The 27,597-nt window shown below is 34.5% G+C and overlaps 1 protein-coding gene across 6 annotated transcripts in view; it reads right to left on the bottom strand.

The window, feature by feature from the left end:
• Window positions 1-27,250, bottom strand: part of LOC137395282 (uncharacterized) — a 30,231-nt gene extending 2,981 nt beyond the window's left edge. For 3 of the 6 annotated variants that reach the window (XM_068082156.1, XM_068082161.1, XM_068082158.1), the window contains exons 1-9: window positions 27,011-27,250; window positions 10,028-10,237; window positions 8,449-8,613; window positions 6,622-6,779; window positions 6,219-6,294; window positions 4,660-4,830; window positions 3,421-3,498; window positions 841-996; window positions 80-197 (exon numbers count right to left, since the gene is read on the bottom strand). In XM_068082156.1, the coding sequence (XP_067938257.1) occupies window positions 80-197; window positions 841-996; window positions 3,421-3,498; window positions 4,660-4,830; window positions 6,219-6,294; window positions 6,622-6,779; window positions 8,449-8,613; window positions 10,028-10,237; window positions 27,011-27,116 (1,238 nt within the window). In that variant the 5' untranslated portion in view covers window positions 27,117-27,250. The remainder of the gene's footprint in view (window positions 1-79; window positions 198-840; window positions 997-3,420; window positions 3,499-4,659; window positions 4,831-6,218; window positions 6,295-6,621; window positions 6,780-8,448; window positions 8,614-10,027; window positions 10,238-27,010) is intronic. The other 3 variants (XM_068082157.1, XM_068082159.1, XM_068082160.1) reach the window with 3 other exon arrangements.
• Window positions 27,251-27,597: the final 347 nt, after the last annotated feature.

The raw sequence follows: 27,597 nt of genomic DNA, 5'->3' as shown, positions 1-27,597 counted from the left end.
ATTATTGCTTGTTTAATATACCAATACATAAAAATATAAAAAACTATTTTTTTCGATATGGCTTTAAAATTAGACCTACCTCCAGATGAACAAAGCTATAAAAAGAGCTATAGCGATGAACAGCAATGCAGCCATTATGTAGGCAAATATCAGTACAGTTTTATATCTTCTCTTGCTCACCACCATATCCTGGCCTTCTAAAAGTAGAATCATGGACAAACTATGGCAGTGAGAAGCAACTACAAAATTTCTTGCTTTGATGAATAAAAATACTGGACTAGACAATATCTAGCCAATACATAAGGTGGAAAAGTGACTAATATATAAGTTTTGTGTCTTAGTTTATACATGTATCTTAGAGCTTGGGAAATCGAAAGTATGAGCAGGAGTTGTCTCACACCGGAAAGACAACTATTTCCTAGATGTCTATTATCAGCAAGCCTGTAGTATTGTAAAAACAATTGAGCCAAAGGTTTTTCATAGGTAACTTAGATGCTATAATTTATGCATTTATATGTAATAACTAAATAGTTTGGTAAATTTAAAAGCATTTTAAGACAAGATTTAAAAATGATAATATATTTTAGATACAATCAGACAATGATGCTCAGAAATCAGAAATAGATTCAGCCAATAAAAGGGCATGATGTTGAAAGTGGATAAATGTTTAAATATTTTTTTTATGTATAGCTTGCATACCATCAGAAACTTTCACAATAGTCCTAGTAGTGGTGAACTAAAGAGCAAGCTGTTGCTAGTGACAGCACTAAAAGAGCATGACAAGCCAATGCAGTATCTAACATGTCAATCGCTCAAATCAGCCAGATCATAGAAGTATACCTGAATATTCTATAGTTCCAGAGACATCTGAGATATTTGACTCAACTGATTCACTTCCAGTGTAATTAGCGACCTTCACCATATAGACTGGACTACTAGCAGTAGTAGTTGAGTGTAGCAACGTGTTGCCATTAGTTGTGCTTATAAGATTATAGGCTACAAGTGAACAGAGCAAGTGGTGCTCATAAGACAGCAGGCTACAAGTGAACAGAGCAAGCATTGTTCATTGGAAAATAGGCTACAAGTAAACAGAGTGAGTATTGCAAATTATCCATACAGCAAACGTGAGGAGCCTGTAAAGCCATGCGCTAGCAACTAGAATTTTGTTAATATGAACTTTTTAGGTCCTTGGCCCGTTTGGTTGAACTGAGCCTTTGCAAACATTTTATTTCTGTTTTATTTCTGTCTGAGCTATTCTATACTGTAACAAACTTCAATGTCTTTTTCGACTAGATCAAAAGTTGATTGCTCAACAAAATATTGATCATGTGGATTCAACTACTGTTTTTTGTGATGGTTATGAAATGAATAATCATTTGATTTTAAAAATCGCTGCCAAAAGGCTATTGCTGTAAAGCCAGATGCGTTGTTGTAATTAGTCAATGTGTATTTTACAATTTGTCATCTACACTGGTAAGACACAGGAAAAGATGTCAAGGGGTGATAGCTGGTCTTTTATGCAAACTAAGATATAATAAATATCTAAATAATTAATTTTATAGCTGATCTGTTTTAATGTTCTTTGCTGTCTTCAAAGCTTTGACAAAAAGTTTATAATCATTTGGTATATATTAGCTTTGTAATATTACTAGGTGAATGCCTGGTGTTTCTCAGCTAATAAATAGTCTTTGCACAAAAAATTATTTTTATTTAGCAACTACAGAAAAAATAAAACAATTGTAAAGGTTTTTAAACTTTGTCAAACAACTTTCAAACTTCATATCATGAGAAAAAGTTTTTGTGCAGATCAAATAAATTTTAAAAAATATAACAACTGTAAAAGTGTTTAGATGTAAATTTGAAACAATTAGCAAGCAATGGATGAATTAAGTTTACTTTGCTACGATTACAATATAAAAATGATTCCGCAATTGTACAACTAATACGAACTGAGAAAACAAAATAAAAATCCTGCATATGTTGAATTAATAATAACAATTCATGCAGAGAAGTGTGTGTATAAAAAAGGTTACTGTGCAAAACAGTAGGAGCTATCCATCAAAACTTTGAATACGATTATAGTGGTACCTCTCGATACTGGTACAAATGCTAAAATGAGATACCGGACTGTCTCTGTATGGTATTTAGTTTGACCGCATGAAAAGAGATTGTAAAAGCAACTCCTACTCGCGATAATACAATTGTCCACAAGAAAAGCATTTAGCCTTTACAGATTTAGCGATCAAACCACAGCAAAAATCAGAAATAGGAGTGTAACAGCGCATTTGAAATTGAAACTGAACATTTGAAAATTACAAATTAAAAAAAATGGGTAATGGTAGCAAAATATTAGCTTTTAAACAACTTCAAAAAAATAATAAATGCGAAAGGCAATATTAATTAATAATAAAAAGAGCACATTTAGCTTGTGCAATCATGAAAAGGATACATAGTATATGGTAACAGCGATGGAAATGAAGAGAACGATTTAGTCTTGTGGTTAGATGCATTTGTTGACAAGCTTGCAGTTGCAATGTTATTTTCAAGAGTTCTAAACCACTACAAAGTGGATTTTTCATTCCTAGGTTTTAATCGCTATTGCGGGACAGACACCGGGTGATGATGATAACAATCTTTGAGATTTATAAACTAAGCATGTACTCTAGTTGTATAATAGATAATTTTGTGGATGGAGAATAGCTTCTAGAATATAATTGTTCGAGGTACTAATAATTTACATAGACATCACTAATGCTCGCCATATTGCTTCAATTAAATGTTTTCCTCTTTTTAGAAAACCATACCACACGCACACACTCAGACATATATACACACCCACTCACATAATTATACATATATATGTGTATATATATACACACTTTAGCATATATACATGTATATACACACTAGTGGAATGCCCGGCGGTGCACGGGTATTACAATCAGCCTATAAACAGTGAGAGGTAAATAATGTAGTTGCTTGCCACTTGCCATTAGCACATTGTACATTATGTAAAGATCGCTAATAAAAGCCGTGAGCCCCGAGCAGAAAATTACGTTGAGCCGTAACGGAGAGCGGTAGCGTATTTTCACATAAATAGCGACATATATCATCCAGTGAACCCATCAATCTTGTGTAGCTCAATTAGTAAGATATTTGCCTGGTGAATGGGAGGTTTCGAGATCAAATCTTCTGCGATATGGAATCTTCTTACCAATATTTTAATAGCTATAGCTAGATAAACCGAAGTACACACACACGCGCGCTCGCACGCACACACACAAACTTTGAGATTTATGTATATAGGATTATATATACGCACACACAAATATATATATATATATATATATATATATATATACCTAGATATCATTTTTCAAACATAAAAGGTGCTGTATTGGTATAAGACAGCAGCATTACCTTCGTTTTGGTCTCCGAGCGTACCGCGAGAGCCGATATTTGTAACTTCAGTTGTTGTTATAAATCTCTCATCAACTGCTAAAACAAAAAGATGACCTGATGTGGCACTGATAATGTAAGCAACATGGTATCTATAGAATTTAAAAACATCCCAAACATTCATCAGTGTAAACTAAGTTAGCGAAGAGTTTACAAATAGATGATAAAGTTTTGTTTATAGAATGGCCAAAGTGACTACTCATATCTCTTATATACATTTTACATCCATTTATATAAATCTCAGTTTATGACATTTATTTGTTTTTTCGTTGTTTCGCATTCTGTGTCTAGTGTTTCGTGTTTCCAGTTTTAGTGATAAAGTCTTAGGTGCAAAAATCCACCTCCAAACATTTTTGAACTCAGAACTTCCGGGTTTGCGGGCAGACATTCTATCCACTCAGCCAAGCAGCTACATTTCTATACAATGGAATAATGCTGGTCATACTCATTACATCAATTAAAAAATACGCATGCTTGAAGCACTTGGGAAAGTATTAGTGGTTCCTTCCGAGATCGTTACGTGTAACGCAATGGTTATTAAACTGGCCTCAAACACGGGTCTTATTATAGTAAAGACTTAGACTAGCTTAAGTTACCAGCTTAAGTTACTCAAATTCACTAGGAGAGTATTTTATTACCCGTGCACTGCCATGCATTCAGCTAGTGTAGTGATATGTTGAGAGTGACTTCAAAGTCCATCAGGAGGTTAATAGTCAGCCAATGAAGAGGAGCTCTTTGTTTAAATTTCTCGAGTCGTCAATCCAATGATAGGAGTCATCAATACATGATTCATCAATCAATAAATCACCAATCAATCAATGAGTAAATCAAGCAAGAAACAAGAAGCTACTGCAGTTTTTACCTCACAAAACCTTTTGTATGATTTTCATGAGCATGGGGCTGGTACTTTAAAGGACTACGCTATGTTAGGGTTAAATAATGCATTTTTATAGATATCGCTAGTAGAGACGATGTCAGTGCAGTGAGCTAGAAAACATGATATATGACGAATTATTATTTTTATTTATTATTTTAATGTTACTTTTCATTATTTGTAATAAAATATGTATACAATAAATCACATTTTAAGTGATACACTATACCAACTTGAGCACTTCACATGTTGGCCAACCATATTAACATGCTGAACTGCCCAGCAGTAGATAAATTGTAAACTTTTGACATTTTGAAGAAGCTTACGCCGTGAGCAGACGGCCAGGCTCAGAGTATCTTCACATAGCTTATGAATGAGACCCTTCTGCTCCTCTGACAGATACGCACACACGTCCTTTATCAAGGCTTCTTCCACATTAGGATTTGCGCTAATCTCTTCTGCCCAAATCAGGCTGTATGGATTAACCATAATATTACCTGTAGCAAAGATAAGTTCCAAACTATAGGAGTTACTATTACTAGTAACTAAACATGTTTGTTTGTTTTTAAAAATTTAGACATAACATTTACTAATTGTTTTCCTAATATTGTTGTTTTCAGCAGACATACTTGCGTACTAAGTCTATAAATCTTTTCATGATTATAACATCTATATGAGCCTTTATCAAATCTATAAATATCCTCATGATATCTATAGATATCCTCATGATATCTATAAATATCCTCATGCTATCTATAAATATCCTCATGATATCTATAAATATCCTCATGATATCTATAAATATCCTCATGATATCTATAAATATCCTCATGATATCTATAGATATCCTTACCATATCTATACAAACTCTCATCCCAAACCCCATCACATCTATGGAAACCTTATGTCATATATATATTATGTGTATGATATATTATACATCATACATATTATGCATATACACACTTTCATCGAATCTAAACATACCCTTATGATATCCGTAGATAACCTCATCATATTCATACAAGTCTCCATAACGTGTATAGATACCCCATCAAACCATAACTGCCACAATCCCAAGTATAAGTTTTTTCAAATAGCAAATAAACTATGCTGATCACCATGGCTACACTATTTTTCATATTTATTGCCTCAATAAAAAAATTGCAAACAATTTTGAGATTAATTTGCATTTTGTCTCAAAAACGATGTCATTTAGAAGGCGTTGGCTATTTAGCGCATGTCATCAATTTCGTGGCGTAACTTAGCTTACAATTGACCCAATCGTAAATTATAAAATCGCGTTTTTTGAGCTTATTTTTCTGGATGTTCAGCCTATTAAACACCCTGTAACAAGCTGCAAGCAATGTTAAATAGCTTATCTGCCTTTCAAAAAAGGCTGAGATTATTTTGAAGGCTGAATTTAGAGAATAATGGGTTTTAAGATACCCATCTCTATAATTCTAGATTGGACTAAACATCCCCAATTTCTGTTCCGGAAATGCTAATATTTATGGGCGGGGCTTGTAGTGTCGTTTGCGACACTGATATTAAATCGTTGTAAAAAGCCTTCAAAAACAAAAATGGCTTTGAAAGTTAGTGGACCAATTTTTATTTCGGGTACAAAATCGAAATCAGCGTGTCTGATTTACCTATAGAAAAACAATAAAAGCTGTTTGTGGCAGTTATGGTTTAAATCTATGCATACCCTCATCATATCTCTGGACGCCCGCATTAAATCTAAACATACAATCCTAATATCTACATTTACCTTTTACACTTCTATAGATACCCTCACAAAATTTATACATACTCTTATCATATCCGTACATACTCTCCCTCATCATTGCTACACATACTCTACCTTCATAACAATTATACATACCTTCATCCCACTTAGTGATAATACGAGTTCCGGCAGTCCAGTAGTGGCCACTTTTGTCTACTAACATTTCCTGCACCTGATTAACAAATATTCAAGTCAAAATAAATAGGGACTAATTATAAACAGAACCAGATACCCTCTAATCACAGTCTATTTAATTCACAACAATTTCATTTGAAATGTAAAATAATTTTTAAAGTAATAAAATGTTAGTGTTTAAAATTTTCAAATGCCTAATTTAGCTTCAGTATTAGCTTATACACTGCTAGTGAAGCTATTCTCCCATAGAGCCATGACCTGGCAAAAAGTGAGTCTACTTCGTTTACTAGTTAACTCTACTAAAACAACACAAAGAAAAGAAACTTTCTGTAGCAAATTTTAGGCTTTTAGCCTAAATACCGACCTTTTCCAGCTCTCCTACTCTGAGTATCAGTAAGTTTCCCTTGTATTTGATACAATTTCGGGCTGCTTGCACCCACCTCAAGCCTTCCACTCCAGACAATTCCTCTCCCTTCATGCACACCCATCTAGTATTTAACTGTGAGGCAGGGCCATCACATCCTAAAACAGCAAAAACCCTTGCAACAGAGAGTACCAAGTAATCAAGACGTTACAGCGCTTTTAATATACTGTAAAACCTCTATTTGAACATCACCTTTAATTGAGCAGTATTTCTATTATACTACCACTTTGACATTCTATTATCTTTACAAACCTATCATAGCAAGCTTTCAGTAGAAAAGTGTCCACAAAATCTTACTAATAATGACTAATAATGTCATAATAATTATAACAATATTTTCAATAATAATACAGTCATGTTTATCAATAACAATTAACTTTTTCTCATTGTTGCTGTAGTGGTTGCCATGGTTTTAGTGACGGTGTACCTAAAAAGATCGATCACCACAATTATCAGAATTACAATCTGATTCGAAGTCACTAAGGTCTAAATCTGATCCATTATCTTTAGATTTGTCCATAAGGTGGTTTACAATCTGACCTGAAGACTTTAAAGTATTTTGATGAACAATGAGAATACGCTTTAAGAACACCGTATGACATAATACCAGCTATCGTTATGGTGTGCAGAAGTCATTTTTTTAACTCCAAAGCTTTTCAGTTTTTTTTTTAAAACTTTAAAAGTGCCACCATCGAAATAATTAATAACAATATCTCTCTAAGATTGTTTTCTTCAAGCAATTTTTTTGTTTAACTCCGCCTGAAACTTTGACGCATATGAAAAACGGTTTAGCAAAAACGCTGAGGACAACAGCATTAATGTCGCTCTACCCAAAAGAAAGCACAAAATATAGGCAAAGCTAGGCTCGCTTCGCCTGTAAAAGGATTAAATTTATTTTCCCAAAATTTTGAAGAGTTAGTCAAAAAATGCAGTGGAACCTTTCTTTTTGAAAGCCACTTTTGATAAAATGCCACTATAGAGGAAGGGTTGATACAGTGTCACGGCGTTCAAATAGAGGTTTTATGAGATGTACACAACTATATATATATACAATCTTCATCAAATACAAATAAATTAAACAAACACTCACTGCTTCTAACATCAGCAATGAGTTTCGAATAGAATATACCTTTTTGACTAACAGCTACAAGTGTGCACACTGTGAGTGACACCGAGCAGAGTAATGCATGTAGGATCAATGAGTCATTGCAGGAACAAGTAAGGGTTAAATTTACAACAAACGATAGTCAAATACACTAAAACCTATATATGATGATTAGACAACTTCAACAACCTTCAGAGTCTCCTAAAAGAGCTTTGAATATCAACTATGTTACGAGGATAAAAGTTAGAATTAGTAGGATTTCTACTATCTGTTTTCACAGTTTATTCTTCCGAGTTTATACCTTTTCCCAGAGCCCAGTCATACAAATGATGGCCAGCTTTTAGAAATGATGGAAGCGCTTCATATTAAGTGCAAAGTCTGTTGCGGCTGAGGACCCTTTCCCAACTTTCACCTAGGCTGAGGGAATGAAATTTAGACAGCTCATGTGGCAGATTTATGTTTAAACCATCCACAAAAATAGCTGTCTTCGTTAAAAAAATTGCTATTTTTATTTTAATTTCAACTTTAAAATTGTTTAGCCTTTCACAGTCATTTTTAAAAATGACTATGAAAGGCTATGAAAGGCTGACCTCGGGGATGGTTGAACGCTGAAATAAATTTTATATTTGGTAAAGCTTGTAGCACACAGCGAGTGTTCTTACCTAAATTTGCTGTAGATTCATCATGAAACTCACAAATATATGGAAGAACATAGTTGCAGGAGCCATCGCGTAGCTCATCTCTGTTGAGCAACAGACAACCCGTACCAAAGTTGCCGGCTGTAATAATATCACCGCCTGGAATCGGGTTTTCATACCACATGGTCTCTACAATACAATGCAACAATTTAGTTCTATAGTTTTACTCATATCTTTCACTACTGGAAGGTTTGGAAGATAATATTATAAATCAAGACAAGGAGCAAGACTCATCTAGCCTATGAATGTATATTATATCAAGTAACAAACTATCTTGTGTTAAAATTATAAATAAGCTCTCATGCATGTTATATAGTTTCTTTAAATTAGTGCAGAAATATGGCTAAAAATAGCAAAAAGTGAAACTGGAAACAAAATATTGAAGTGATAACTGCACTCATCGGTATAGTTTAAACACTGAACAAGTTTAAAAGAAAATCTTCTAATGATATGAAAATAATTTTAAAATACTTTATTTATTAAATTATTACAAACTATCAGTTATAAATCAAATTATTTTCACATGCTGTGCAACAAAACTCCTTAATCAAAAAACATTCTATCATAATATCAAATAAAAATAGTAAATTGGAACAATTATTGCATTTTATCGTGATAATTATTTGAAAGTAAATTATTCTTAACACTCTCAACATTATATTAAACTTTGCTTGTAGCCTATTTAAATATCTGTTAATCTTCACTGTAATGAGAGCCCTGCCCTTCGTCTGCCCAAAGCCAGGGTAAGCATTTAAAAAAAGAATGCTTTCAACGGGACTCGAACTGATGACAGTCAGCTTCGTAGGCAGACCCTCAAAACTTTAGCCAATCAACCACCTTCTGCTGCTGAATAGTTGTGCAGCTACCTATTTTTTGTGTATTACACCTGATGATATCTCATGACACAGGGTACTAGCACAAATAAAAGGTTTAACAACAACCTTTATGGAGCAGTCTATTCATTTTTAGCAGAATAAATAATAACAAATTAAATCTCATGGGCTATATGTTTTGCAGTTTTGAAATATATACAAGTATATATATTTTTGAGTATCGAAGACTGTATATACAAATATATATAATCTTTGATACCCAGAAAGTAGACCACGAATAGACCGAATTTTAATATTATTATTTTAAATGAAATAGTTTCAGTTAAGATATAAATACATTATTATTACTAGTACCATGGTAGTCGAGTATGCCAATAAAGCACAAAGAATAATTAACTAATCTATTCCAAAACAATTTGAGGCAGTCGATTGGTGCAGGTGGTAAAGCATTGTCCTACCTAGCGGATGATCATGAGTTCAAATCCTATTGAGAGCAATATATTTTTCTAACCTGTAAGCTTTTGACAGATGAATGCGAGGACAGACACAGCTTTTATTATAGTAAAATTTCGCTTTTTACGATATACAACTGTCACTCTCACACACTGAGACAGATAAATTAACCCGCTCTTACGCTAAGCTAAAACATTTACTGTCTGTGCCCTGAAGCACCCTGTTTACCCTCACCACAAAGATCTCTTGCTACCTACCACCGAGCCAATAAAACTGGTCCCTAGCGGTCATGCTGAGACCAATCCATGCATCAGTTGTTAGGAGTCTCTCTAGCTCTATCTCGTCATCCCTGGATCCAATGGTGGCCAGCGTCTGTTTCTCCTCTATACACTTCTGCTGAGCCTGCTGCTTTGTTACTGGCGTGCTGAACTGCCAGATGTCATAGCAGTATCCAGATTCTAGACACCCTGAAATAAAACAGTGCGAAATGTGGTACTATTTGCAATCTAAATTTATAAAGTACTCGACTCGGAATTCCTTGACATTTGCATGCATGATTAATAGTATACTAGTCCTTTCATACAATGACAACAATGAGGTCTTGTGAAATACTGTTACTAGCGAATCATAAAAGTATCAGCAACTAGTCTACTCAAGTCATCCCACATTCATAAAAAGATGACAAGTAAGCAGACTCAAGATCAAAGCGATGAGGTATTGCTACAAGTCAACAATTTCTCAAGCAGGATACTGAGACTTTTGCTGCCAGAAATCGTGAACCACAAAAACAATCCTAAAATAATTTTAAATACACATCTATGTTAATAAATCCAACTTTGTTATTGTGTGTCTGTCTGTTTGTGTGTCTGTCTGTTTGTGTGTCTGTCTGTTTGTCCGTGTCATTGTGTGTCTGTCTGTTTGTGTGTCTGTCTGTTTGTGTGTCTGTCTGTTTGTGTGTCTGTCTGTTTGTGTGTCTGTCTGTTTGTGTGTCTGTCTGCTTGTGTGTCTGTCTGTTTGTGTGTCTGTCTGTTTGTGTGTCTGTCTGTTTGTGTGTCTGTCTGTTTGTGTGTCTGTCTGTTTGTGTGTCTGTCTGTTTGTGTGTCTGTCTGTTTGTGTGTCTGTCTGTTTGTGTGTCTGTCTGTTTGTGTGTCTGTCTGTTTGTGTGTCTGTTTGTTTGTGTGTCTGTCTGTTTGTGTGTCTGTCTGTTTGTGTGTCTGTCTGTTTGTGTGTCTGTCTGTTTGTGTGTCTGTCTGTTTGTGTGTCTGTCTGTCTGTCTGTTTGTGTGTCTGTCTGTTTGTGTGTCTGTCTGTTTGTTCGTGTAAATGCTGTGTTTCCACATTGTTTGGCTAATTTCATTCAAACTCCACACGCATACGCGCCTCATCTTCCGTAAGGTCACCAAAAATATTTGGTTTTAAAAATTATGTCATTACTAAGAACCATTCTTTTAAACAGCCACCAGTGGGCTATTTGGTTAAAAACAAAAGAAATCTCAGGCTTACTGCAGTTTTTAAATAAATGATATTTTGTTAAAAGTTTAACAGTTAAATACATGTAATAGTTATAGTCTAAATAAGAACGAACAATCGCTGTTCAAATAATATACAGTAATAGGTCAGATGATCAAAGGTGACTGCTGAATGTTACTATTAGATTCAAACCTGGTCACCTCATTTTTAACCAATGATATTGTTTTTCCTTTCCTATAACTGACTCATAGTCTTACTTCACCGTTCAGTTATAATACAATACATATACTGTGATCTACACTTTAGACACTCTTCACATGGTGACTACTCATTTTTGGGAATTCCATTTTATGGTCACACAATTCCGAGTAGTAACTTCAGCCACACCGAAACAGATTTTGAGTGTTCATTATCGTAAAGTGATAGCTTGAATCTGTTTGAATGATAATTAATTTTAAACCCTGTAATGCTTTATTAAAAGTTTAGCAAAATTTTATGATGGCTGAGAAGCAGAAAAAGTCATTTCAGATAGTTTTGAAGAATAAACCAACTTATAAGGATTTTTTGGTTTTACTCAAAAAAACAACTTTTAGTGATTACAATTGTGACAGCATGATGCTGCTTTACAAGTTGTTTGTATGAGTCAAAGGAGAATATCAAATGTTCAGTATTCTATTGATTTAGGAAGAGAGAAGCTTACGCAGCTGCCTACCGCATCACGTTCTCACATTTCAAGCTTTCAAGGGCTGTTTATTTTAAATGTAACAACATGCTGATCAATTATAAAGTTGCAGTCATGTATTATTATCGCTACAGTCGCTAATGTCACTATTACAAACATTTATTATTTTTAGACTACCTTATACATTTATATAAATACCAAAGCAACCTTATAGATGATAGCTATTTTATATCTACAGCAAAATAAAGCTATCTTAAATACTTGCATACGAATATATAAAAGGCACCGTGTACGATTACCACGGTTACAAATATACAACTTGCATGGCAGGTAAACGTAGCAGAGCAAAATGAAGATATTATATCGAGGAAATATTGAACCTGTTTTACCAATGTAACACGAGTGCACTGAGAATATCTGTTGATGCAATAAATCGGTGACAATATTTTAGAAGTAGAATTAAATTTATTCAACTTATTGAAAACAAAGGTGCTGATAAGACCTCCGACATTTCTTTCAGATAACAGTAAAACTATTTGAAAATTATTCGGATACCCCTAGAAACGAGTTGACCATTCATACACTCCTTAAAAAAGAGTTGACCACTCATACACTCCTTGAAAAAGCTACTACATAAACTAACAATGAATATAACTAATTATGTTTGACTTTCAATTCAAATATTTACTCAGATTTAACAGTAGGCATACCTTGGGATATGAAAACTAAACCGGTTTCAACATTGATGATATCAAATGATGTTTCTGAAAGTTACATTATACTTGCCTAACTAATAGTGGTATATACGTGCTGAAGACAATTTAAAATTTGTGTTTAAACAGTAGCCTATATTTTATCTATACAATTTCTACCACCACATCTCATGGTCTACCAGTGCACAAATGATTGGTTAAAAAGAGACCGACACACAACTGCTGTATCTATAATATATTCTGTATCTGTATAATATTCGCATAGATGAATATTATACAGAGTATAATTACAGAAATTATGCAAAGTATAATATTAAGATTTAATAAAATCAAGTATAACATTAAGATATAATAAATTAAGAGTATATTGAATTATTCTGCTCGGTTAGTTCTTTGCTATGCCATATTAGGCCTGGCCAAGTGGTTCAGAGCCCCAGACCTACTAACAGCAGGTTAAAGTTTAAGTCTCAGAAAAGGTCAATGGTGGTGACAAACATGGCGTCCAGCTTAAATCACTCCCTGCAACTAGTCATGTCCACAGTTGTAGAGGCTCTCCTACGGCTGAGTTCAAACATGTCCAGCCAAGTTCACAGAGCTATTGTTTATGTAACAATGTAACACTGGCAGCCTTTGCTTGTAGAAAGCAAAGCGGACATCAGAGATATTCAAGAAATTGCCCAAACACATACGACCTTGACCTACATAATGTAAATGTACCCTCTAGTTGTGAGCAAAAATATCGTTTCTGAAAAGCCAGTTGTAGTGATTAGTTACTAGACAGTCGTGAGAAAAGCTGTATGTGTTTTATAAGTGAACATAACTTTTTAGTGATAGATAACAAAGTAACTTAAATAGTTTGACATGTATCTGGAGTGAATCAGAGTTGCAATCATTTCACACAGCCAGCTAACTCCGCAATCAGTATATAAGCCTTATTCCCTTGTATCACAGTGGATGATAAGCAAAGCATGTGTTTATAACCAACCATTTATTGTAAAACATTCGGATTTCAATCATTTCGATCTAAAACTTTTAGTATAGTACGAAGTCTTGAATTCGTAAAAGAAAGTATTGTCTAGTCTGAAATGAGAAGTGAAGTCATTCAAGAGCTCACAATGGCTGTGTAAAAGCACCTGCACCCTCCAGCCTGTCACAAGATGGTCATAGAGTGAAACGCAATTGACCTTGATAGTCATGAAAACACAAACAGACAGAATCACTGTGTTTAGTTCCTAAAACCAAGTTTTCTTCACTCAATCAAGCAGTAAAAGGTATTTGGAGATCACCTGAGTATCGTTACAGCTTCTACAGGTTTACACATGAATTTTTAGAGCAAACAAGACCACTGTGTAATTAACAAACAATTTGTTCACTAAGTAGTGCTCCAGTTGCAAATACTTAAAAACATAAAATCAAGATTGTCTGCTTTTGAAATAATAAACAAAAACGCACACAGAATGTATTTTTTCAAAATGACTCTCACAGACATGAAATATCCCAAAACAATACTTAGCTACAAAATAAATAAATTATATACATGTAAATACTGTTAGATTATCAACTTTTACAACACGTTTGTTCAACTCACGCAATAATTCCTGAATACCATTTTTTCATTTTTTTCCTTTTGACATGTAACGAAAAACATTCTGTTTATAATTATAAACAACTTATTATTTATATATAATACAATATATTGTATATAATATATACAATATTATTATTTATAATTATAACAACTAAAAAGTTGCACATATATAAATAATGTAGTTTTACTATGCTTCTAATAGTTTCTATACTTTTATAGTTATATCACATTATTATGATTATTTTATATAATAAGTCGACTGTTACCTTTTTGCTGTAAATAAGTGCCATATGCTATTCTCAGCATAAGTAACACAGTAACAAGTCCTTTAGAAGGCATCATTGATTCAACACATTGTCATTTCCTTATCCTTAGCTCTGAATAGCTAGCAACCAACTTCGAAGCTTCATTAAAACCATTTGCCAAGCTTTCCAATGCCCAATCATATATCTGTCGCAACAGTAAAACAAGTGCTAGCTTGTGTTTTACTCTGAGAATGCATTATTGAAGTAATTATTCAATATCATCATAAAAGGCATCAGTCAGAGTGACCTTCGCTGCCGCGCATAGATGATTAGTAAGTCAGTGTGAAGGTCGATAAGAGGAGCACCGAGAGTGTCAAATATTACGAGAGACAGATGTAACATCTGACTACAAATATTTATGCTGGTCGTAAACGTTATCTCATAGCAGCGCTATGTCTTTGCCATGTAGAGACAGGTGTGTTTGAGATTGCTTATATTCATGTGAATCAAAAGCTTTCTTACATAAGCTGTTTGGCATCTATCTGTCATGAAGAAGACTGCGTCATGTCTTTGTCAAGTATTACACGTTAAACTTTTCCCATCAAAATGACGGCCGACGTGTTTATGACTCTCCTTGGTATGGCGACCGAAGGGCAAGGAATAGCCGCATCAATGGAATCAGCGGAAAGGCAAGGCTAGCGGCATGTACAGCGGAACCTCGAACATAATCCGTGTTCTCGAACATAATCCATTCCAGAAGGTTGTTCGAAAACCGAGATGTTCGAGATCCGAAACAATTTTCCCCATTAGAATAAATTAATGTAAATTTTAATCCATTCCAAGATGAGACAACAACTTCGGTAAAGTATTTTTTCAACATTTTACACCATTTTACTGTATACTGCATACTATAAATAAAGATGGGTAGATATTGATCGTGTTTAAATTTAATAAAAGGTTTTCCATTTATGACGATGAAAAAGAAAACAAAAGTAAACATTTTGTATGTTTTGCTCTTAAAACATCAAAGGGTAAGATACAATACTAAAAATTGCAGAAATTGATAATGAAACAGAAAAAAATGCAACAGATCAGTTACATCAAAATCCGTAAGAAAAAGAAAGTATTAACAGCAATGGCGCGGTTACTTCACATCTTTGAAGGAGAATCCTTCTCCAAAACAATTTAGGGTAACTCAACTGGATGAGTTATTTCCCTAAAAAATCTCTTCGAGAGAGGAGACGTCATCCCAGATGGTTTCTCTCTTTTTGTAAAGAATTTATGAAGCGTAAATTGCTTCTCCGTTTGTTTACAAAGATTTTCATGCGGTTTCCGGAGCTGTTCCTATTCCAATGCGCATGTTCCGGTTTGGTCGAGAGCCTAATTTATGTTCGAGATCTGAAACGAACAAATCTCAAAATCTCTGGTCGAAAACCAAATTGGTCGAAAACTGAAGCGTTCGAGAACTGAGATTCCACTGTATTATAATATCCTTAAAACAATCTCCTAAAGGAGGAGTAACAACTCATGCCCACGCGTCACTCACCTCGTCTGTCCTGAGAGCAACCTATCAGTCAAAGTTGTCATTTGTCAAGCAGACATAGCCGCATTGGACAATCGTCGGGACCTCGATGTTTTTCGAACAACTGAAAGTCCGAGGAAGCGGAATCCAAAGGGATTTCAGAAGAAATTGACTGTACTTATATAATATTTTGGATAATTTGATGTTGAACCTCATCTTCTCGTGTACACAATGCTAAAGCATGCTACTCTAGCATATGCTGCTGTCTATCGCTACACCAAATATTGTGGACCTGTTACAATGTTACAAAAGTCAACAAAGCTTAAATCTAATTAACTTTTAATTTTATCAAACTCCCTGAAATATTATTAAAGCATCACATGCACAATCTCCCATTCTTAAAAGCACTGAAATTACAAAAAACATATTGCTTTCATATTGAATTATATATATGAGATTGGCACCAGTAGCAATAAAAAGCTACACCATTGCACTAAGAGCATGTCAAGGGAGAAAAATCTAGATTTGGTGTTGATAAATCAATAATGAAAAAGCTACCACTACATAAAATCTGTTACGTCGTCATTCTTACAATTGCAGTAGTACTGTGTCCCGTATGTTGGGCTTCGTTCAAAATGATAATCTATTGATAGCTTTTCATTGGTTGTCGGCGGTATGCAGTGTAATGGAATATTACCGGAAATTTCAAAACAGCCATGATGAAAATTTTTCTCATTTTTAATAAAATATGAAAAAACTTTTGAAATCGCTTGCAACAAATAAAATTAATGGTTAATATACAATAAAAGTGTTGAATGTTGAAATTCACGTAAGAGTTAAGGGCAAGCCAACAATTTCGACTGTAAAAGCATTCTTGTCTAAACATGCTTATCTATATGACATGTGATGATAAATTTAGCTTGTTCTTCAAGCACTTATAACCAGGCCTTACTAACAGATACAACAAGTTATCAGAGACTTATCTGATGACTCCTCTATATTTGCACAAAACTTTCACGTAAACATAACAGCCATAGTTACTAGCATTGCACATTTCTTGCAATTGAATTCTGTTGCTGGTACTGGTATCTTGACTCAATCATGAGGTCAATCCATAGGTTTGGGCAGCTACTAGGAATAGTAGCTAAAGATGTTTAGGGTCAAGCGTCAATTTAGTTATAGTAGTAGCAGCTGGTTAGTTTCAATTCATTTAGAAGATTTACACAATGTGTAATTATTGTCTCAACGACTGAGCAGTCCATATCCTTGAAGGTCTGCACATGTGTGAGAGTGAATTTAGGGCACTTTCAGACTCTCTGTTTAAACTTTAGACCCATGACCAAATATAAAAAAAGTATACACCATTGAATGAGGTAATCAGTATACCCATAAACTTAGAGTTGTCTTCTATATGCTACTACGCCTTCAGTAACATATCACCGATTACGGCAATCACTCTATTGATGAACTGTGAATGAATCCAATGAAATGAAATATTTTTTAGCCTTGCTGGTCCTAAGGCAGTAGTTTTTAACCTTATTCAATGTACTGAGCCCCTTCAGCTTCATATGCGTTCTCATCAAACTCTTTTTGATTGAAAATAAAATAAAGAAAATTTATTTTCACATTCAAGACGTAAGTACGGTAGCTCTATATCTTTTACTGGTGTGCAATATGTACTGCATTAACATCACTATGTTCAAAGAACAAATACAATGCATGAACTTGCAACAAATTGCATGTCTTTTCATAATGACATGTCCTTGTGAATCAGTGTCACTTCTGCTGTTGCCTTTAAGAGTCCTCCACCGAACCCCGAAAATGACTCACTGAAAACCCCTATGGTTAAAAACAAGGCAAGCGTTTGATTATCATTGCTCAAAAATGTTACAATCCTGAATGTTCATAAGGATCTCAGGCCATGGTATTAAATGCTGCGCCACCATGCATACGCTTTTCTGCAAAACTTGGATCTTAGTGGTTCGAGTTGGAAGCATATTATTGTATGATCAATGTAAACTAAGGGTGCTGTTGGATTACCTACATGTACCTAAGAGTTATAAGTGACAAACTATCATCTATCATAGTTATAGTTACTGCGGAATGGCTTGGGTGACAAACAACTATTCAGTCCTATAATAGGTGTCTATAACCTTGGAGTTGTCCTCCATATACTGCGCGCAGCTGTATGTGAGTGACATGGTAGCTACCCTACTGACTATCTACAAATGGACACAAAAAACCATTTCAGCATACTCCAAATGCATTTGTTGTAAGGTGCGGGTTGGGTATTGCAACAAAAAAATAAAAACATTTATCAAGAACTTAAGCTATGGGTTCACTGATACACTGCTACCCATAAGCCTATCTATGTTAACAGCCTCTACTCAACTAGAGTTTCGCAATATGACGAGTTAATTGTGAGGTGGTGATTTTGAAGGTAGACGATTTGAAAATCGCTACCATATAAAAATTATTTTCAATCCAGGAATATTGCCATTCGTACAAACAATATGATATAATTGTATGATGTTGATTTATCTCACACTTGTCGACTTTCAAAGTGAGCGGTACTGGGACTAAAACACACGGGCTTATAGTGTTACAATACATGTACATTCAATCGATTTACAAGTTTTTTACATAATAACACCATGATATATCTTGATTCGTCTATAAATAGACCATTCTTGGTATACAGCGATTAGATATTGCAAACTTGCTATTTCGTATCGTCTGGTGATGTTTGAAAATCGTGAAGCTCTATACTCAACTTGGTTATTGTGTACCCTCGTATACCCAAATTAAGGCAAAAGCTCCGATAATGTTGAGAAGTGCATGATTTGACTCTCACGTACCCCAATCACTCCTCTAACCACACTACGAATGGAGTGGCCCGTTATCACTTTCCTTATCAAAGTCTTACGGATTTCCTACATAGCACTCCATTTCTTGTATCTCTTTCATCCCTATCATTCATTGGGAAATACGAGACTGCTGTAAATTACTAAATGACTAACCAAATATACAGCTGGTAATCTGAACTGTGTTAAAATTCGCAATCTACACCCATCATTCAACCAAGAAGAGAAATTGTTTCACGAAAGAATGTTTTTACAGATAGATATTCAGCTGTAAGCCTAGCTATTGCGTGCAATAGTATACTTGGTTTATTTATGGAACTTTCAGGCCAATTTGTGGTGTTGAACATGCGAGACTTCTACCACAATCATATAGCCGTCAGAATAATTAGTTAATATATTAGACAATCACTCCTGTTAGTCAGAAAAATAAGAATTAAACTTGTGTTTTTGCTGTATTGAAGTTCTGAATAATTTTGTATTTAGATAGTTAAAATAAGATCTTTTAGGTTTTTATCTGATACTATAACAAGAGCTCTGTCTGTCTGTCTGTCTGTCCAAAACTACGGTGTGAGGTTGAGAAAAAGATTGTATCACACGGGATTCGAACTTGTCTTTGCTTTAATAAGAGCCCTGCCTGTCTGTCTAAAACTACGGTGTGAGGTTGGATAAAAAGATTGTATCATACGGGATTCGAACTTGTCTGGGGTTTAATAAGAGCCCTGTCTGTTTCTCCAAAACTATGGTGTGAAGATGGGAAAACAATTTTGTCATATAAAATTCATAATCCAATTTTTGGCATGATATGCCGACACTCTAACAACTACACCAATTGACACCTGTTTTTCTTCAATAGTAGTCCATATAGCTATTATCAATGAGGATCTATTGCAGCACACTAGACTGCAGTGTGCAGCCAGGGAACTAGATGTAGATAATTGTCGAGACTAAACACTGTGGTCACACAAATGGTTATATTTTTTATCAGCTTACTCAAAAAAATTGAGCTGCAATTTTTAATATTCTCATAGTGCAGCATAAAGCAGTCAACCTTTACATACCAAAATTAATCTCCTCTAATATCTGCCTTGTATGTTAAAACCATTTGATCAATTATTCTGGCATTGTATTTTGTTTAAAGGTTGACTTGCAACAAAATTCACATTACAGTTATTTGGTATCAAAAGATTCACCATGTTTTACACTGTTGTGTTGTAGGTGCCAAATATGTGGAAAGGTGATTACAAGCTCTTAAAAGCTCAAAAACTAAAATTGTATTTTGTTTAATTTGTTGCGGAGCTAACAATCAGCAATAAATAGTTCAAGTAATCACAAATACCTTAAAACAAAAGCTTTATATTTAGCCATGGTAAAAGCCATAGTAAAAGTCGAAATTAAATGTACAAACTAAATTATTTTATTCATAATCCGAAAAAAGAGATCTTTATTGTTACTCTATAAAGTATATGTTCCAGATATGGCACATTCGGCAGGAGTGAAGACACTCAAAGAGAAGGATAGCCTCGGCAATGGTTAGGTTTGATGATAGAGGGAGCTAGAGAAATAAGTGGGGCGACTTAATGCACTTTAATCTAAACTAGATATGGACTAAATTATCGCAATTTATGAATACATCATTATTTTGACGATTTATTGTTAATTTTTGCCAGTTTTGATTTTAGTACTTTGATGTTTTGAAAAACTCTTAAAGTCATATGTTGGAAATTATTTTGAAAGCTGTAAATTAACTTTATAAGAACCTCTGTTAATAAGTTCATGGGAACCACCTTGCATCAGCTGCCAATGTGAAAAAAGCAAGATATTAAAGGTAATATAATTTTTTTTTTAAATTCAAATGATCCAGACATGGTCCCGACTCAATTATAGAGAGGACCCCTTAGTAAGCATTGCATACACACCTACCAAAAACGGTCCATCCTACTATTATTATCATACTGGCAGCAGTTATCTTACAATCAACAAGCTGAGTCAGCATCTGGCAGCCAGCAGTCTGATGTCAAGATAGTGCATTAGACAGCTAATATCAGATGAGCTGAGAGCGGATAGGAAGAGAAGAACAGAGTACCATAGACACTCTCGGAGAATTTGAGATGCTCCATGGAGAAGCTATTGCTCATTCTCTAACCATTTGCATTGATAAGGGAGTAATTTACAGTCAAGACTGAACACAACCACTGAAATTAATTAAATATGTATTTTGGAGAGTAAAATAATAATAATAATAAATTTTATTACAAAGCTGATAAAATTCTTTCCCTCTCAGACCTTAAAATGCATATGCAGTCAAAGTCAGCAACTATGATATTATTTGAGTGCATCCGTCAAAATTTTGGAAAGCTTATTTCTAAGCCTCCATTGATAGGTCAGTAGACAACACGCCAATCTTAAAGCAAATCTGCGCAGATGTTGATAGGTTTACACAATGTAAAGATTTCTGTCTCTCAATAATGTTTCGCAAAGGGACTGACATAATAGAGACGGGTAACACAGCAATTTGAAAGCAATGGCCAAGGTGAACTATAGCAATGAGAGCAACTAGTGACATAGTTTTGTACATATTTTCCTGATTTGCTGATTTTTATCTTGAAATATCCTGACAGTCAAATCACTTCAAACATCATAAAAATCATAAATGATAGAAAAAATACCGATAATTTCTGATAAAATCTACTAAAATGTTGTGTAAGGTCATCCTTAATGAAAGCACTGACCCAGGCTATAAGTGTAAAGTGGATTCAGTGAACTTTACAGTGAGTGCAGAGCTTGAACCTTAGCTATAGTTCCTATGAGTAACTATAAAATGTTAGCATTACACAGGTGTTATGTTCAGCTTGGTAAGCTTCATGATTATCCCTCATAGGATTCAAGGTTCCTCTCCTTACATTGACCTCTTTTTGTACACTCTACCTCCTATACTTGCTGATGAGAGAGTTCATAGAGCTGAGAGATGTGCCCTACTTTGGGGAGTGTTGGCAATCCTATGTTTACTGCTGTAAATGTTTGCTATAGATATTATAGAGTTACCCCAACTACCTCGATGTACTAATTTTCCAGCATACAGTGTAACACTTGAGCAATTATTTTGCACTATATCCAAGGAGATTTTTAACATAAAACATAAAAAGTTTTTCAAAACACTCCTATTTTATAAGCAAATATGGAGAAGCTAGTCAAACTCAAAAATGAAATATACAAATGTAAAAATAATCAACTATGTAAGCTGAATCAATTCAAACTTCATATAGTCTACATTAAAGCCAGTTAAACTGTTGATTTCCATTCCATCATCACTCTACCTCTCAACTCGATGATTGACAAGCCAACACCTCTGCTCATGTGTCTCCAAAGTAAAATAATAATACAAACATTTTTTTACTGATTATTTATTTGATTAATTTAGTGTATTAGTATTTAGATAGTTCTACACAATACACTTGTTTATGTAGGTTACATGTAATGTACATGTGTGTGTGCACGCGTGATGTTTTATTGCGTGTAATTTATTATAGGTGAAACACAGAAAATAACAAAAACATAGACATAAAACAAAAGGGACCGCCCAAAAGTTTGAGACTAGCAGCAGGACAGCCCTGCTGTCAGTTTGCAGAAGAACAGAATTTATATAAGAGTTATCATTGATTTGTTAGCTGTGAAGTGAATTAAACTAACTACAGTGCATGTTCTCTAAAATGATTATGATCGCTTTAACGAATGCAACAGATTTGAGAACGGCTACTTTGCATGATGTGGTTTGGATATACCTGCTCTGTTTACATATTAAAGGTTGACTCGCAACAAAATTCACATTACAGTTATTTGGTATCAAAAGATTCACCATGTCTTACTCTGCTGTGTTGTAGGTGCAAAATATGTGGAAATGTGGTTACAAGCTCTTAAAAGCTCAAAAGCGGCCAGTTCATTGCAGCCATCAGGAAAACATCGTAGTGTGGAATCTCATTATTTTGATGACATTCTCAAACATTTTGGTTATTGTTTTGACACGTGATGTTATCACGTGAATTGAAAGGCCAATAAAAGGCTCAAAATAAAACGTCTCGTAGCACTAGTTTGTGACGAACACTGCGGGTTTTACAGAAAAGCCTGTATCAAATATAGTTGCTCGCTACTTTACAGTTTTGTTTTGGTTTGGTCTAATCGTCTAGTCATAATCGGATCATGTGACCCATACTTTCTGCCATACAGCGCGAATAATTTCTGCAGCATTTTTCGTTTAGCACAGGTGACCAACAGGCTCGTCATGTTCATCAGAGGATGATATGCAATCGTTCAAGCTAAGGTTAAAAAATTAATTGAATCTTTATGGTAGGTTTTGAGATAACGGTGCTCAACAGGAAAGCAATAAAATGATGATGAAATAGACGTGTAGGGACAATAGACATGGTTTTATTGAATGCATGAAGTATATTTGTGAAAATATTTCGACGAATGAGGTTGCATGAAAGTCTAAACAGAAGCCACCTCGTTCATCTACATCCCATTTGAGCCGTTTTGGAAAGGTATTCCGATCTACGGCGTTTTCATGAGGGGTGCGATGAACTGTTAGTTTGTGAGCTTTTAAGAGCTCAAAACCTAAAATGTAACCACATTTCCACATATTTTGCACCACAGCAGAGTAAGAAATGGTGAATCTTTTGGTACCAAATAACTGTAATGTGAATTTTGTTGCAAATCAACCTTTAAACAATGAGGCCACACACTCGACATCATTTTTTATGACATTTTAGATATCAGACATAAAAACTTATCACTTTGGCTGGCTTTTAGTTTTTGGTAACTTTTCAAAACACATATGTCAGGCTCATCACTAACTACATTATCCAATCACATACAAGTAATGCATTCTTACAAATGACAATTCACTAGACAGAATGTCGATCATGTATGTAGAATGTAGGCATTGAACAGTGTAAAGTTAGGACAAGGCCTTTAGTATTACTAAACAACACGAGCCATGTACGAACCCACATACAGCACTAGAGCTAAAGATGCTGTCAGTAAAGAGCCTTATTGTTAGAGCAATCTAAATGCATAACTAGTACTTGTTACTACTGAGGGCAGAAATTGGAGTAGCTACATTATAGCAACCCTGAAATAGTAGGTTTAATTAAATTTATGTTCAACTTTTCTCATCATAGTTACTGAGCTCCTGTTTAAATCTTAGCTATATTTAGAATAAACAAAAAACTCTTTAAACAGTTATTCGTAGCATTCTTTATTAAAAAGTTTTACACAGAATTCACTTTACTTGACATGCGGTTTTTCTCATACAGTTGCTCAACAATTGGCATTTACAAATTTAAAATAGATTGTGGATGTTACGTAGTAGCCTTGTTCTTTATTCAACTAAAATAACTACTAGGTAACTTACACAAACTCTATTCTAAATTGTTAGTAGTTAGTACCCAAGCTACTTTAGCTGGTAAAGTTAGTCAAGTGATATTGATGGGTTACCCAGGTGTTGAAGAGAGTCGTCTGCCCAATTTTTCTGCCACTCCAAACCTTTAGGTATGAAAAACTTTAAAAGGTTATAAATTTCAGTGATCAACAAACTTTATGAAAATTAAAACATTATTCAAATAAATATGTTAATTTTCATATAATTTGTTGATCACTGAAATTTGCTAACCTTGAAATTTTTTTTGTACACCGAAAGAGTTGAAATTTCAGGAGAATTTGGCAGATGACTTCCTTGAACACCTGGGTAATCCCTTAATATCACAAGTAACTCTAGCAACTATATGTAGCTGGTTAATGGAGTTGCTACCATATTGGTTTTTTTTTCAGCTCAACTCGAAAAAAAAATTCTGTTTGGCATATGAAGTACATCCGACATAAAAAGCCACCGCTTACATTAACTGATAAAATGTTATAACAAAAGTGTTTCCACATTATTTTTATTAACACAGTTCAGTAATTAATAATAACTTTCATATCAGCTTGAAGCAATTATTGAGAAATACTCAGACTATCTCTGCAATATATAAATAATGGACTCCTCGTGTCCTTCTCGAATGGTGTGAGAGATCCGCTCAAGAGATATTATAGAGATACATGTATATCGATGAGAACAGATATTGCTAAATAAGAACCTGTGATAAATGCCAAGTGTTTTTTATTAAAAAAATTAGATATACTCTTTTATGTTTTCATAACAGATGAAAGATTGCCGCTGGCACACTACCAGCATCGCTAAAGTGGGCTAGTCGATCAATTCATTTAATCAACTCTCAGGTTTTCTCTTATTAGAATGAATAAATATAAAACAACAACCTGATAATATCTAATATTTATACATAATGGTTTAGAGTGGATTAAAACATATGAAATGATGAGATGAATGTCTGGCATTGCACAGGTAAAAGTTTTTGCATAGAAAATATATTTTCAGTTAACATATACAACACTTACCATTCTAACTTTTAAAGGAAGGTGTTTGTTTATTTATGCGTGTGTCTGGCAAAAGCATAATTCAAGTATTCATTGGCTAAGTTTCTTTACCCAATGAATTTGGGTAACTTAAGCTAGTAACTTAAGCTAGTAACTTGAGCTAATATTTTAATCTTTACTATAATAAGAGTCGTGTCTGTCAAAAACCAGCTAAGGGCATTAAGAAAAAAAGATTACACATCACAGGAATCAAACCTGTACATGTGGATGCACGGAGATGCATGGATGTGAAGTCAAGAGCACTACCACTAAACCATGCAACCACCGTGCCAAAACTTCAGAATAATTGTATATATAATCATTACACATCATGATCTCTCATGGTGCACTGGACTGAAGTGTGCGTATTTTAACCAATCAATATTAACCGGACATACGACAAGCACTTCAATTTAAATATATAGATTATGAAAACTCATAATCTAAAAAAACATAAATAATATAATGTAGTTTAGTGAGAATGTGTTTGTGAAACTGTTTCATCTTAGTAAACCACAAACACTTATTTCCCTTTTTAGTTTTAAAGACAGACAAATATGCTTGTCATAGTCACCCTTCAACAATAGTTGAACAAAATCTCTGACTATGACAAGACGGCCTTGACATAACATCTGTATTCTATAACAGGGCAAATAATGATACTACAACAGAGCTGCCTTCAAAAATATTATATACTACTAGGATGCCAAACTAACAATAGTTAACAAAGTTGTTAACCGTTGGTTAACAAAGATGTTGTTAACAAAGAATAGAAGTACATAGTTTTAACTTGATTATATTAACTGTTCTCCCATTGAACGTATAGTGTTACACTGAGACTGTATCTTTCGTGGGAAATCTTTCATTGTACTGAAGAGCCAGTAATTGACGAATTAACCGCAGTATAATAAAAGGGTTAAAGATTGCCCGTATAAAACACCATGTAAAAGCCTGAGGCTATGTGTCAAAATTAAATTTAATGATTTTCATGAATAGTAGCAACACCTGTCATGGATAAATGATATGACAGCGAAGCAGCCAGTACAAGTCTTACACAGTGGAGGTTTTGGAAAGATTTGGATTTAAATCTTTGACAAAGATCGTTTTAGGAGGATTTTAAATCGTTGACAAGATTTCAATCTTGTCAACTTCTGGCCAACTCGTCAGGTAATTAGTTCACAATTACTCTCCCTGACTCCTCTGCAATACTATTTGATTACCAACTTTCAAAACACGTCTGTTCAACTCACTTTATTATTCCTGATTTCTGTATTTTCATTTGTTCTTTTGGCGTGTAATGAAAAACGTTAGTTTGTTGATGGTTATCAATGCCGATAAAATGTTATACATAATATGCAAAAAGAAAGCGAAGCTCAATGACTGATTCAAAATGCAAATATAGGTAGTAAACTAGACAAAGAAAGAAACTGTTTCTACTACTACGACTTCCTTGTTGCATCTAAAATTTATCACGTTTTTGCTGACGTAAGCACAATCGTAAACCATTTGCGAGTAAATATCAATGTAAAACAAGAGAGCATACCGCTACTTTGAATTCCGATTTGAAGTGATTTCCGCGATTAGCGTTATCAAATGAAAAAAGGAATGACAAACCAATAGATACATCACACAACATGTTTGATTCTAGTGAGATATCCACATGCAATTGTCGTAAGACAGCAGTATACTCACGATTCTCAATGAGCGCTCCATCCACAGACTCAGTGCCATATTGAGAGACGACAAAACTAAGCAGGTACGAGAAGCAGCAAGCAAGAAAGTTTATAGAAGTAGTCATGTTGCCACAGTAATGGCTAGAATCAGCGTGTGCAGCAGATCAGCGCATTCCTTAGTTCCCGACTAAAGCTAGGCACCTGACGCCAATGTGATACTCAAACCTACTACTGAAACATGTTATGTCCAAAAAGGCAATAAAACCACTCAAATGTCTTTTGCACTCAGTCCGCCAATAATGAATCTGACTGAAACTGTTTACAAAAGATGACAGCAGCGGGCGCTGCCAAAACTATGAAGTAGGTAATTAGACAAGCAGTCGACCAATCAGATAAAACCAAAAGAATGGGCAAACGCGATGCGGTCAGCGATACAAAGCGCTTTGTTTTTGGCTGATTAGTGGTTACTCTATGTTTTTCATTACTAAAGTCAGCAAGGTATGTGATTAGAAGGTAGATAGTGCACTGAGCTGGCCCTGAGAGGAGTTCCCAGTAATCAGGCTACTTAATGACATGTGCGAAGGGTTAATTATTATGTGCAATACT

This window comes from Watersipora subatra, chromosome 4 (assembly GCF_963576615.1).
Source record: "Watersipora subatra chromosome 4, tzWatSuba1.1, whole genome shotgun sequence".
In the NCBI taxonomy this organism is placed as follows: domain Eukaryota; kingdom Metazoa; phylum Bryozoa; class Gymnolaemata; order Cheilostomatida; family Watersiporidae; genus Watersipora; species Watersipora subatra.
The sequence above is the reverse complement of the archived record's forward strand: the minus strand, read 5'-3'. Positions and strand labels throughout refer to the sequence as shown.